Source organism: Paralichthys olivaceus, chromosome 8 (genome assembly GCF_024713975.1).
Source record: "Paralichthys olivaceus isolate ysfri-2021 chromosome 8, ASM2471397v2, whole genome shotgun sequence".
In the NCBI taxonomy this organism is placed as follows: domain Eukaryota; kingdom Metazoa; phylum Chordata; class Actinopteri; order Pleuronectiformes; family Paralichthyidae; genus Paralichthys; species Paralichthys olivaceus.
In genome coordinates this window covers 19,207,466-19,222,020 of record NC_091100.1, presented here as the reverse complement: position 1 = coordinate 19,222,020, position 14,555 = coordinate 19,207,466, and the positions used below count along the sequence as shown (strand labels likewise).

At 40.6% G+C, this 14,555-nt stretch overlaps 1 protein-coding gene across 1 annotated transcript; it reads left to right on the top strand.

Annotated features, from left to right (window-relative positions):
- The first annotated feature begins 6,108 nt into the window (after positions 1 to 6,108).
- Positions 6,109 to 10,857, top strand: LOC109627480 (myeloid-associated differentiation marker-like protein 2). Its single transcript, XM_020084010.2, has 2 exons — positions 6,109 to 7,355; positions 8,348 to 10,857. The coding sequence occupies exons 1-2, from the start codon at positions 7,075 to 7,077 to the stop codon at positions 8,997 to 8,999; spliced, it is 933 nt and encodes a 310-aa protein (XP_019939569.2). The 5' UTR covers positions 6,109 to 7,074; the 3' UTR covers positions 9,000 to 10,857.
- Positions 10,858 to 14,555: the final 3,698 nt, after the last annotated feature.

The following is a 14,555-nucleotide window of genomic DNA, read 5'->3' as shown; positions in this document are numbered from 1 at the left end:
TTATTTTATTGCAATAGAACTGGCAGCTGTTCAATTTTATACCAACTCCTCTCATGAGTTGTTCAACAGGACTGGAGTTGCAACAACTAGCTTATTCATTCACTTTGTAGTGGGACCACAAGAGGAATCTTGAATGAGAAGATGAGAAGCTTTAGTTTATTTATTTCTCTTCAACTATTTTCAAAGTCAGATTCCTTTTAAAGATTGTCAAGGGGATATTCACCTTAAATGTTGTAGTTAGACATGGGCCGAGATGAAGTGTGGTTATAGCAGATCTGCACACCAGTGTCAATCAAGGTAACCTTTATTTTTAATTGAACAAGTTTAAATGGAATAATTTCTGTTCATACATTCATTGAAGATTATCAAAGTTTTTTTTTTTCTTCCTTGTTCAAGGTATTTAAGTTCTGTGCTCATATTTGGATGTAAAATATGCAGCCTGTGTGTGTGTGTGTGTGTGTGTGTGTGTGTGTGTGTGTGTGTGTGTGTGTGTGTGTGTGTGTGTGTGTGTGTGTGTGTGTGTGTGTGTGTGTGTGTGTGTGTGTTTGCAGCATTAAAGAGCTGCTCAACATTTTTCAGGTGCCTTCCTGGATCCATGGCGACCACAGCTTTGATGTAACACAATGCACCTCATGATATACACATCTCACATGCCCCGACTGATCCGGGCATCTGAAGGTAACAGTAAACAAGCAGCATGTGGCCATAGCTTCACAGCTTCACACACTCGCAACACGTTCCTGCCCCTCATTCACTCTTTTTATCGTGGAGGGACTTCAAAAAGAGGCCGAACACAGAGGGGAGCAGGACTCTCTCCATCTGTGTGTGTGTGTGGTGGGAGTGTGAGGGAGGAGTACATTCCATCCACTTGTCGCACACACTCACACACAAACACACACACACTCTCTCCCTCTTGCAAATTAATTACTTCCAACTGTCCCTGGAGCCTTTGATGCCAAATAAAGCGATGGGCACTGACACAGGCCTTTTATAGCCATGGTGTTGGTTGTGTGTAAGTGACGGAGGTCTGATCTCACTGTTTCAACTTTCTGCCTCACACCACTTAACGATAATTACAGAGAAACTGTTTTGAAAAATAAGACATCTAAGTGAATGCTATCTATAACTGTTTTTCCTTTATTTGTTTTAAGTGAAAATATTGAAGTCACTGCTCATTAGCTAAAGGCTAGCCTACACTGACAAACTGTGGTGTGAGCACATGGGCCCTCTGCTTTGCTACAATGGCGCTCTCTAGTGGCAGCTGTAGCAACGACAAGCGGTTGTTTAAGATAGCGGCTGTGGTGAAGAGGTGCTTGGGTTTATGAGTCGAGAGACAGATATTATAGAACTTATAAAGCTGGAGGATTAACAAAAGTGACATTTTTTAAAATAAGTTTATCTGTTTATTCTAATTCTGCCTTGTATCATAATGCAGGTTGCAAAATGTTTTTTAGGAATTATAGCATTAAGACTTCCTGTGAGGAAGTCCTGAAAAGAAATATTTGGCTGATGTGATGTGATGTATTGACCTGATGATGAAATATGTGCCAACAGACAATTTGGAAGGTCCAGTACTTGGCCATACTTGGTGGACGAAGTAAGTAAAAGTACAAATTAATAGACAAAAATGTTCTAAAGTAAAACTAAAAGTACCACATTACCTTTTCTACTTGAGTAAAAGTCAGTACTTCACGTTTCTTCTTCACCAGGGATGCTGCTGCTGCATGAGGCGGGGCTTAATGTTACCCGTGCACGCTGGTTGGATCAGTAAACCGATTCCCCTCTCATTATTGAATACTTTAAAAAGATTAAACAATGTCAACATGTATCACAGTGCAGTGAAAAAATGTGGTGGAGCAGAAAGTATATTTGCTAATATATATATATATATATATATATATATATATAGTGACTTCAGTAAAGTACATGAAAAATATACTTAAGTACAGTAATGAAGTAAATGTACTTTGTTACATCCCATTACGGCACTCATGTAAGTTTGTCACTGAGTGACTCACTCCGAATTAATTTTCAACAAATATTGACTGTATACCTAAAGACAAAAAAGACAGTTCACATGAGAACACAGGATTCGAACTAGGATAGTACTTTACTTTCACTATGACTTTAACTGTCTTGGTTTCACTTGTTTTTTTAATAACTATTGCTATATGTGTGTGTTTGTTTTTAGCTTCTGTAGCTTTTGCCAGTGAAAAACAATTATTCACAAGATTTTTGAGATTCTGCTTTTTTATTCTCTTGAGTTGCGTCAACATTGTTATTTTTAATGTTGTTTGTGTTTTATGCTTTTTAGTGCTTCTTGTACTTTTTAATGCTTCTTTCATTCCAGTAAAGTGCATATAATGACCTCTGTGTATGAAAATGCTTGGTAAAAATAAATCCGCTTTGCCTGTGGCGAGAACTGGAACAAAAAGCCTGAACCACGAAAGCAAAGTGAGAGTCTCGTATGTGTGACCTACAATTACTGTTACACAAGAGGTGGATATAAAACAAACCACACACTCAAGCTTGCACGATAAATATAAACAGATGCACATGCACACACGTACTGCACATGTTCACACGAGGAAACACAAAGTTCATTTCATCTTCATCACCCACAGATGAAGCAACTCATCCGGACATTTTACAGGAACACCACACTGAATCAATAACCACACTTACAGGGGATCCGGGGGAGGAGCTGGCCCTCAAAATTGCTGCAGGTCGAGGAATAAATGTGAGTTATTTTGAAGCCTGATCCTGTTTATCAGCGTTGTCTCAGCAGAGAAAATGCAAGGTAGTTGCAATTATTTACTTGTTTACTTGTACATTTCCACATTTATTTATTAGCTCCTATGCAGAGTGGACCCCGCCACTCACACATTGTCAGCTGGGGTTGCAACCAGTTCCCCCCTAAACCATTAAAAATGATAAGCTGTATAGATAATGGAGGGATGGATTTACTTCAGTGTACAGTTAGTAATTGGAGCATGCATACACTGGAGAGTGTCTTTTTCCCGGCATCAGTCTTGGACCACATCACGTGAACCTATGGCAGCCTTGTGGCATGATTTAGACGCAGCTGTTTTAACATCTGTCAGTGTGACGTGTACCTGCAGGTGGAGACAGAGACCAGAGGACTGATGTGATAAAGACAGAGCTCAGCAACAGATCGTAGACGTACAGTTGACTGCTAGAAGAAACCTTTAAAAAAAATCATTCAGTGGGTGAAGACTTTAGTTTTATTTGCTGATCATAAAGATGGGAAATTCAGTGAGCTTGCATGTCTGCCACATTTATTTTTGTCACACTTGTTTGTGTGGACTTTTAGATCACTCTGCATTTCCAACTGCACCAATAACATAACTTTGAAAACAAGAAAAACAAACCTGATGTTCGGAGTGATGCTTCTGCTTCTGATGCTTCTTCATGTTTTACATTTTGCTAATTTAATCCGCAACAGTTACCAAACTAGAAATGAAAGATAAAAAACTCTCCACCTGCGTATTAATACTCAGTTTGCGACACTCTTAAATTATTAATACATCTCATAAATAATGCATAAAATATTCAATATTATAGGTAGGTTATCAAACGTTTAAACTTTCAAGCACAGGTAAATGTTATTCATTTACAAATGATGAAATAACTTTAAGTTAAACTTGACAAATAAGAAGGATGCAGGTCTGAACACTAATAATACATTAATAATGTCTCTGTAGAAGGATATTGTAAAACCTGATGAACAGCATATATCATTTTGTATCATGCTTTGCATCAATATCAATGCTGTATTGTTCCATGTTTTTATTGTTTAAAAAAATGTCCTGTCAATAAAAATGTGTAAATATTTATTGGTACAACCTGTAAGCAAATTGTCTCAATTATGTAAATGTGCTTTCAATCTGTTTCCCATTCATTAGTATTAGGCTAAAACTTTGATCCCAAGCTGGGAACGGTCAGTAGTGCAGGTCCTGACCTTACCCCAAACCAGTTTATCAAGTTTAATCCAAATTGGATTAAAACTGCTCACTATAACAGACAGACACCACAGATTACAGAACACACACCTGCTACTGCGTAGTGCATGTGTATTTTTTTAACAGTCCAAGAGACCTTAGTTCTTGAAAGTTGCTTTAGCTCCAGTTTCTTTTTGGGTTCAAAAATCCATGATAGACTATTGAATATAACAGTAACACTACTTAGGTAACTAGACATCTCTCAGTAGTGGAATACTTCCCTAAATACAATCAAGCTGCAACAAATTGCTCACATTCACAGTAGACCCATACATGTCTGATTTCTCATCAAGATCCATCAGATATTCTCGGAGAAATCTGGGAAAAACACAGCACCAGAATGAAATGGGATCTTCCATTATACATCCATCTACCAAGCTTGCTGGTGATTTGTCAAGCAGTTTTTGTAAATTCCTGCCGACTAACATAGAACAAACAAACACAGATAAAACATAACTTCCTTGGCAAACGTAATGTTAAGTAATAATGTACATGACACATTCGTTGTTGATAATTGTGAATTAATCTTAGCATGGGAAAATGGAGATTAGTGAAAAACAAAAGAACAGAGTAAGCAATTGACTGTTGAACAATCAAATAAATTATGCTGAAGAGTAAAAATAAGTATGTTTTATTAAAGTTACTAGTTATTATAGTTTTTATGTATTTAAAAAAAATTATATTAACTTTTTTCCCCTGCCACATGGTGTAGTAAAGGGTTTACTTTATCATCTGCAGGGGTGTTTTTCTTTCAGTTCGTGTATGGCTCCTCTTTCCACAACAAACCCACTGAACCCCAGGCTAAATTACTACCCTCTACTTTAGTAGAGTTGTATAAATAGAATATATGAATTTATATACACAAACTGCTTAGATTTCCAGGACAGGAAGGAAAAGAGATTAAGGCATTTTTCAGGTGCCTTCCTGGATCCATGGCGACCACAGCTTTGATGTAACACAATGCACCTCATGAAATACACATGTCACATGCCCCGACTGATCCGGGCATCTGAAGGTAACAGTAAACAAGCTGCATGCAGCCATAGCTTCACAGCTTCACACACTCGCAACACGTTCCTACCAAGGCTAGATGAGATACTGTGACTCCTGTGACTCGTCTTTCCAGGACATCGTCTCAGCTGCATCTCTGCAGGGAGGTGTTGAAGCACTTTGTGCCAGGGCTGGATTGATTCCTGTCTTCTCCTGTCCACACTTTAAAATGCTCTATATGCTGAAGCCAAAAGTTACATTTGAGTGAGTGAGTAGATGAATGAGGGGCACACTATAAAATGCTTTGAATAAAAATGCAATAAAATACATTTATGTGTCTTATATATTACTATAAAAAGGAAATGATTATTTAAAGATATATATATATATCAATAGATACCCTGTACCCTGCACTCATAAAAATACATACTTCTTAAAGGTACAGTGTATAGAATTGAATGACATCTAGTGGTGAAGTTGCATGTTGCAGCTGAATGCCCCTCACCCTCCTCTTCCAAACATCAAAGAGAACTTGTGGAAACCTTCAGTTGTCATAAAAACTCAAAAGGTTTTTAGTTATTCTAGTTTGGACTAATGTAAAAAACACGGCAGCCTCCGTCAAGAGGAGCTGCTCCTAATATATAATATAATATAAAGTATTTAAATATAAAGGGCACATTCTAGGGTAAAAAAACCAAAACAATTGGTACAATTTAGATGAAACAAATTAGTGAAAACATCACAAAGACTATTTTACATTTACTTTCTGCCAGTACATCAATTTCAATTAAATCTTACCCACTGAACATTTAAATATTAGGCTAAATGTTTTTTTGAGTATGTGGAGGTAGCAGTTTAATGCTACTTTGAAAAAACAAAAAAAGCTTGTTTCAGTTATTATTGTACACATCAATATCTCTCTGGTGACGTCACCTCTACTCTTCCAGGAGTCAAATATATCTATATTACCCATAAGTGTAACCTCATTATCTATTATTGATCCGAATGTATGTCTGTATGTACTAACACATTTTCTTGAAAGGACGCGGGTCAGACATCTCACCTCATTCCACAGGGTATGTATATATGTCTGCACGCTGTCACTCCCCACCCCTCACTCCAGCATGCGTGTGAGGGCCCAACCCTACATAACTTCCATTCTGGTCTGACTGAGAGGACGAACCCCCACTTCACAGCACAGAGAGGGACAGTGAAAGTATGTGAAAAAGAGTGTGTGAGAGAGGGAGAAAGTCCAAGGATGAGAGTTGATATCAGAGGACGGCCGATGGCGTCTTGAGCTCACACGTGTCCGAAATATTTGGACGAATGAAGATTCACGAGGTGATCCTGAGCCTGGACCCGTTGGAGAAGAGCAGGTTCTGATGTGGCTTTGTAGGAGGTGTTTGGAGAACTCTACTCGACCGACAACTTCTGGACAAACATCCTGGACTTAAAGAGGATCTACAACTTCTTATTAGCTAGAATGGGACTGGAGTTTCCACACGTCTAATGTGGATTGCTGGGTGCACAGTGCTAAGTGTGGGTATTTGTGGACGATGGGACCGCTTGAGTTTTCACACATCACAACCAGAGATTTCTCTTCCCCTGCCTTTCACATTCTTCGCTCTGAATCAACAACACATAAATAGAGTATCTGAGAGTCCCCACAAGGTGAGTAAACCCAACAGAGCGATAGGAGGGTGACCCTGCCAGAGCGACGGCATTACAGCGCACCAGCGACCTCGGTGCCCACCCACCACATATCGGACTGGAAGCTTCTACACAGTTTGAGCAAAGCTGAGTCATTCATTTATGACTGGAGAAGATTATTGATTTATGTTCCAGGACTATAACAGTGATGTGACTTCATCTTCAACTTGAGGAGATCACACAGAGGCTGAAGTAGAGAGAGAAGCTTCTTTGTGGGGTGAGGGGAACCAGGGCTGGTTGGACTCTAACCTCCATCCTCTGTTGTGCTACTGCAGACCCACAGCTCTCTGAGGCCTTGAAGGACTCACCTCTTAAATCTTGACCCCTTGATTTCTCCTGCACCCACCTGACCATGGATTCACTGGGTGGTCCGTACCTCAACAAGAAGGCCCTCTGCTCACCTCTGGGTGCTGCCCGCCTCTGCCAGTTGGCATTGGGCTGTGCTGTGATCGCCATGGTAACCCACAGTGCCGGCTACAGCGGGTCACACGGTGTGTTCTGCATGGCGGCGTGGTGCTTCTGCTTCGCCATGACGGTCGTGGTGTTCTTTCTGGATGCTACCCGTCTCCACAGCTGCCTCCCCATATCCTGGGACAACCTGACGGTCACGTGTGCGGCGTTCGCCACGCTCATGTAAGTCATGTGTTCAGGTGTAAGTCAGGGTGCCTGTACATGTCTTTGAGGTTGTATTTGCAGAAAAGTTAGGTGAAGGCAGTTACACTTTTCCCTTAAAACTTCTATTTTCTTTTACAAACCAAACTTTTTGTCAGTGCAGTAGGAGTTGTTTATTTCACGTGCACTGTAAGAGCAAAATATTATTATTTGATGAAGCTCAAAATTCTTTAAAACAGTTAATTAATATAAAAGACATGAAGATATAAATTAAACATTAAAAATAGTTGTAAAAACGTAATGGAAAAAATGGATGGAAATCAATCACTCTAAGTAAAACGTGAGAGGAAATAAGAGTCTGAAGAATAAGACCACTGAACAATGTCATAATATAATGAAATAATAAATTCAAGTGAAGATGCCATAAAATCATCACCGAAAACAAGTCAAATACAACATTTGACTTGAGAAGAAGGAAAAAATGCAGCAGCCAACAATACCAGGAAGTTAAGAGCTAAGAGACAAGAAGCAGTAAGTCTTGTGTTTTAAGACATTGTCTTTGTTACTGACTTACCATTTAGTTAAGTAAGACTGACTTGTTTTACTCAAAAGAATAAGTTCATTTCACTTGCCAGTTGGATCAACGTGTCAGATTAGGATCATATTTACCCACCTTATCTTAGGCAATTATTTTTTTATTTTTTTGTTTTTTAAGTAAGACCAATGTTTCACATTTTATATTGTGGTACTGAGGAACAACCTGATTCAGTGTAGAATGTTTTTGAAAATCGTACCTGAGTTTGAGCAATACCCTGAAAAAAAGCTGTTATTACCATATTTTCATTGGTTGTTTATTTTCAAATAGAGGCAACTTTATCCCACTCTGTCCAGAAATGTATTAAAGCTGCTGTGTAATCATTCTTGTTATACGAACAGTACAGTCATTTCTTTCCTCTGGTTTGATGACATTATTTATATTTGATGACGTCATATTTTTCTGTCTCCTCCTGCAGGTATGTTACAGCTTCCGTGGTCTACCCTCTCTTCTTTGTTCGAATCGAGTGTCCCTACGCCGGCTGCAATGTCCGAGATTTCCGCATCGCCGTCACCGTCTGCTCCATCTTGGCCACTCTGGCCTATGGGGCCGAGGTGGCTCTGTGCCGAGCCAGGCCGGGCCAGGCTGTTGTGGGCTACATGGCCACCGTCTCTGGCCTCCTCAAAGTCGTGCAGGGCTTCGTTGCCTGCATTATCTTCGGAGCTCTGGCCAACGGGAGCGAGTACTCACGTTACGCTGCTACAATCTACTGCGTGGTCGTCTACGCTTTCTGTTTCGCTCTGACTGCTCTGGTGGTCATGATGACCGTGTGTGGTCGGACCAAAGCTGTGCGCTGCATGCCCTTTGACCGCTTTACAGTAGTGTGCACCCTCCTGGAAGTTCTACTCTACCTGAGTGCATCAGTGGTGTGGCCAGTGTTCTGCTTTGACATGAAATACGGGTCCCCGTGGAGACCGTCGTCATGTCCTCGGGGGAAGTGTCCGTGGGACAGCAAGGTCGTGGTGGCGGTGTTTTCTTTCGTCAACTTTGTTCTGTACCTGGTGGACCTGATCTACTCCCAGAGGATACGATTTGTCTCCTCACATGTGCCCACTATCTCACGGGCGTAGCACCACTTTCATTTTCCATCACTGGCTCAACAAGTTTAAGTTATTCCTTTAGTTTTAGTTTATGATTTTACAAATGCAGAAACAGAAACAGAAACGATTGAGGGGGAGGAATGGATATGAGGCCCTGCACATGGCTGGTGCTGCACGTGGGACCACTGAGGCATCCAGACACCCCAAATTAAATCTGAATGTACTGTGGAATGTGAACAATGAGTTGTGCCAGTACGACCCCCTCTGCCACACCCCACTGAGGAGACACCCCATCCTGCTGACTGACCCCTTCTGCCCTCTGAGAAATTCATGGAGAACCACCACTCTCCGCAGAACAGCCAGGGCCCAATCCTCATAAAACCAGACACTTCCTGTGCTCTTGACCTGTGGCGTAACACACATTTAATTGCTATTCATACTATATTTACATTCTAAATATTATGTAGAAGTCTTGAACATTGGCAGCAAATCTGATATAGGCATCTGTGGCATCTGCAAACCCCCCCACCAGCGATTTACAGACATTACCCAGGCTGCCAAAAATAAACATGAACTGTCTGCACTCATACTGGAGCTGTGAGACAGCATTTATAAGAGGCTGACATTTTTAAAGCCTCTCTACAAATTGTTACTGTCAGTCTATGATAAAAAATACAAACTATTCCAAACATCAGACAGCTCTCTCATGCTGAACGACCTAAAGTTTTAGATTTTAAGTCAATACTCACAATTGCACAATTTGATCATGGTCAGTGTGACCCAGGAATGTTTGCCCGCGCTCACAGAATATGATTGATATGACCTGACATGTCTTTAACCAACAGGTCTGATGTAAAAAAAATTCCATTTATCTTCCATTTCCTGTATTTACACTGGCAGTTAAAACAGATCTGTAGTTTTTGTGTATTCTAGTCTTGTGTATTGTCACACAAAATGATTTACACTTAAATAAGCTGTTAATTTATTGACATAAAATGCTGCTCTAGTCAATATATTTTATATGATCTGTGAGTCAAATGACTGTCATGGTGTCACAACCTTAAAGAGAGTTATCACCAGACACTGCAGCTTCTTGCGGCTCGTTGTGCAGTTGCAACACACAGACTCACACCAACATAATTGTTTCACTTCAAGTTGTAGCTGTGTCTGTTGAAAATGATCTTTCATAATCAACTGTGCAAAACCTGAAAGTCACCAAACAGAATGAGTTGGCTGGTGAACACAGAGGAGAATTAAGCAGCTTTGAATAATAAACTCAGATCAGCGGCGTTCTGCTCAAGGTTTATGTGGATCTGTTGAGTCTGTGGACATGAGAGCAGTTCCATTCATTTTGTTTGTCTGTGACACATAACTGTTGTTATATTATAATTATGGAATCTGTGTGGAGACAGGTTGAGATTTTTAAATGTAATGACTTCTGCAAGAGGTTATGTTTTCATAGGTGTTTGTCTGACTCCTACGTAAAAACTGCTGAACTGATTTTATTTAAACGTGGTGGAGGGTGTGGTATGGGCCAGGAAGCATTTACTTATTCAGTGGATTCCTTTAAGGAGACACATAAAGGACTTCTTTCCCTGTTGTATATGGTTTATGTATCTGATCTAACATCAGTTTGGTAGTAGGTATGTGCTCTTCTACTTCTTAACTATGACTTAAGTTTTAGTCTTACTTTTTATATTTCCACAAAAACACAATCTCCCACAATATAGAATAAAGAAGAAATGCAAGCAACTCCACACAGAAGACAAAATAAAAAACAAAACACCTGGCTATGAGGATATGAGCATCAAAACTTGAAATGTCCAGCAGACCTGTCCAACATCACATGAAAAATCATTGTCCTTGAAGAATAAACATTGAAATAGTGTCCATGTGTTAGAAGGTGTTGCATCATTCCTTCACATTCATGACTGCCACTAGCTGGGGTATATTTACAGATACAAGTACTGACATGTTGAAACACAGACAATACACAGTGTATGTTAAAGTTGGGTTCATGCTTTCCTGAGTGAAACAATCTTCATTTATAATTGTATCTTTCTACCTCGTCTATCAGGCGATGATCATTTTCAAGCCATCACCTCACCCAGCTCTGAAACCCCTGAAATAACAGGCCTTCTGCAGAATGTGCATGCTACAGTTAGTTCACATTGTGTCTTGAATATGCTTCCTTTTTCTTATGATTACTTTCTTCACCAGGTTCAGGTTGGGGACACGAGTCTGGTCAATTAAAGTGCAGGAACAAATGCATCATCAGACGAGTCCTCCATCATTAATTTGTGAGACAGTGTGACTTTCTATCCCATTATCCCTGCACCCTCTGTGGGTAAAGAAGGAGAGACAGAGGCCTCTTTGGCTGCCACTAGAAATAAAACAGGAGGAGATCTGATCCGCTCAGTCTATCTTTGTTCTCTTTCCCCCCATGACGATTTGTCTCCCTCTCTTTTTTAATTCAGTCACCTCCTCCTCCTCCTCCTGTTCCTCTCAATCCTCCACTCCTCTCAGCTTTGATCTCTGGTCATCTCTCTAATCCAGGATCAATGTGTTCCCCTGTCATGTCTCTGAGTGCTGTGGATGTAATATATTAAGTCCTTGGGAAGCCACTGTGCCACAGCATACGTCTACCAAACCATCTCAGTGCTCAGCAGCAAATCCAACACCAGGTGGCTCCTCTCGTATCCAAATCTGTGTTAAGACCACGAGGACGTCACTGTGCGTGATTTCAGCCATTGTCACAGTTTTTGTTAATTATTAAGTAAATACAATACAATGAACATAGAGAAAGAGCAGATGAGCAGTGGTTTAGAAGTGGATTAATACAAACTGTTGGTGATTTTTGCAGCAAAAATTAACTTTGTGCTTTTGACGTAATGTTTTTTACTTCTTGTGCGTGTCTGTTGGTTTCGGAAACAAATGAATCCTCGGATAAATCCTGCAGAACCATTTCTTTTGAAAGACAGGACAGGCTGGCGTGCGGCACCGCTCCTCCTGTACTATTCTTCAGAGTGAATGATGTTCATGCCTTGAAGAGGGTCTCTGACTGAAAGCTTGTAAATTAAACTGATGTTTGCACAAATGTGACTGCGCACAACCTTTTTTTCTCATTTTCCTCAGCCGAACCTGATGCTGGATGAGGGGTGTGTTTTTTCCTTACTCTTCTGTCTCACTGACATTTCAGCAGTGCAATTTGACAGAGCCCAGATAAATCTACTGCTGAAAGTGGTGGACAGTGTTGCCACAGAGCAATCTGTAGTTCCATCAGGGCCTGTGCACTCCATGCTCCTCTGCAGATCCCCATTTAGCAGCTGTTCCCTGTCTGGCACTCATTTTACTTCTCACTCCCTGTGGGCCTCTGTCTTAAACATAGCTGCGTTTCCACACACACACGCATCCCACGGTGTATGAACTGACAGTGATGAGCTGCGACAGGTGTCCATCACAACCGTTTCCCTCCTGATCCTCCCGCTGGGGGGGATGTGGAGGGACGGGGGACGGCTGGCTCTCTGTCCTGACTAATCTCCAATGGCACATGTTGCTGATGTCAGCTTCCCCTCACATCTCTTGACTCTTGCTTTGTTAAATGTTGTGTGAGACATCTCTGGTCCCAGAGGATTCGGATCAATGCCAGCCCTACTGGGTTTGCATCTTGTAAGAAGTGTCTGTACATAAAGCAGTACTGGTGCTGCTTTATGTACAGACTCAGCTACTTTATTGATCCCAGGGGGAAATTGTATAAAACGTTGGTTGGAATATTTAGTTTAATATTAATTCGTTTCTCAAATAAATTCTTTGATCTATTTCTGGATTTTGCTCAAACTGGTCTTTTGAATGTTTTTCTATGATCTGGAGATGGACATTTTCATTTAATGTAATTTTACACAGTTTGAGTAGATGTCAAGCATCGATCTCACTTTTGATTATTTCTCCATTTGCCTGTTGTAGCTGTGAAAGGTTAATGTGTCTATGAGTGCCTGCATGGTTCAGACTTGGGTCATTGCTGTGTGTCTTCTCCATGTTTCACACTTGTGTGGGAAAAAAAAGAAAAAACTGAAAGAATAGATTTAGAACAAAACTCAATTATATTGCTTACAATTAGTTTTTCCCCAAACACATATACCATAAAGCTTAATTGCCTAATGAAAAGGAAGCAGAAACATTTCCATTAGAGGGTCAAAGTACAGAGAGGAGCAGCCTGGCAACCTGATGGTACTTAGCTACCATGTTGGTGGACGCCAGTGAACCATCAAAAAGGTGAGGAGTCAACACGTCTCCTCCTGTGACCTCCTGCTCAGAGTTCTGGCTTCTTCTACCTTCTGGTTCCCTCGACATGGTTGTGGAGTAAAGACTCTGTCAAGAAACGATGTGTTCTTTGATTGATTTAGTTCATTTCATCATCACTCTCTGCTGCACACCTGCCGAACTGAGGATGGAGATACAGAAGTATATGACTTAATGTACAGCTTCTCTCCGAATGCTTTGGGATTTTTGAGATGTTGTGAAATACTGTGGGAAATCCTTTATTAGTTTTGGCTTTGACATGACATTGAAGGCTGACACTACGCTGGAAGCCTTAACTTCTTTTCTGCCCTTTCTTTTGTATTCCTTCTTTGCCACTCTTGTCTCAGACTGCAGGCGGGAGACGTACCAACACTCAGGAGAGATTTTCTGTCTGTCTGGGATATTAAATATGCACATCTTCTCTCACTTCGCAATACTGCTTTTTTTCTCTCTCTTGGATTTTCTCGAGCACTTTCTCGTTCTTTCACACCAAGACACAAAAACACAGCTCTGGGCCGTAATCACTGCCAGCAACAAATTGTTGTGAACGCTTCAGCAAGATCTGCCTGTCGCTGTGTGCCCAAAAGAAACAGAAGAAGAAAAAAAGAGCAAAACACAGATTTGTGAGTTCTGGTATTTTTAATAAACCTCTCGGGGTTTTGTCAATTGTCAAAAAAAGAAAGAGAGGGAATGAGTGTTGTCACGCCTCAGCACACATGCCCAAACTGAGTGATAGAACAGAGGCAGGCGGTGGTAAATTGACTGTGTGTGTGTGTGTAGGCAGAGCTGCAGGGATACATCACGACATTTCCAGCTTGTTTGAGATTAGGTTTGAAGAACAGTTTTGTGGGTAATTATTCCAAACACAGAAGCAACATGGGAAAGGCTACAGTGTGACGATACTAGCGTCATGTCCTTTGTGTCGTTTTGGGGAATTCAAAAGTTTATATTGATTGAAGGAGAAGTGGAAGATTTGAAATGTGTGAAATGATTAACTCCACCAAGGAGGTTATGTTTTCATCAGCGTTTGTTTGTTTGTCTGTGTGTGTGTGTGTGTGTGTTCGTCAACTGGATTTCACAAAAACTACTGGAGGGATTATCACGAAACTATGTACGAAACTTGGTGATTTAGGAATATTTTTGTCTACTTTCTTTAACAAAGTGATTAAACCATGGATCATGATAAAACTGTTGGACCTTGGTATGTACGCTCTGAGTGACATTCTAGTTTTTACTTTTTTAGATTTTATGGGACTGTTCCAGATATTTTGTGATGCACTTTCATAA

Bases quoted from the DNA above. Each gene is read 5' to 3' on its own strand.
- LOC109627480 (XM_020084010.2), top strand. From the start codon at position 7,075: ATGGATTCACTGGGTGGTCCGTACCTCAACAAGAAGGCCCTCTGCTCA. The intron at 7,356-8,347 runs GTAAGTCATGTG...CTCCTCCTGCAG, and splicing joins GCGGCGTTCGCCACGCTCAT to GTATGTTACAGCTTCCGTGG.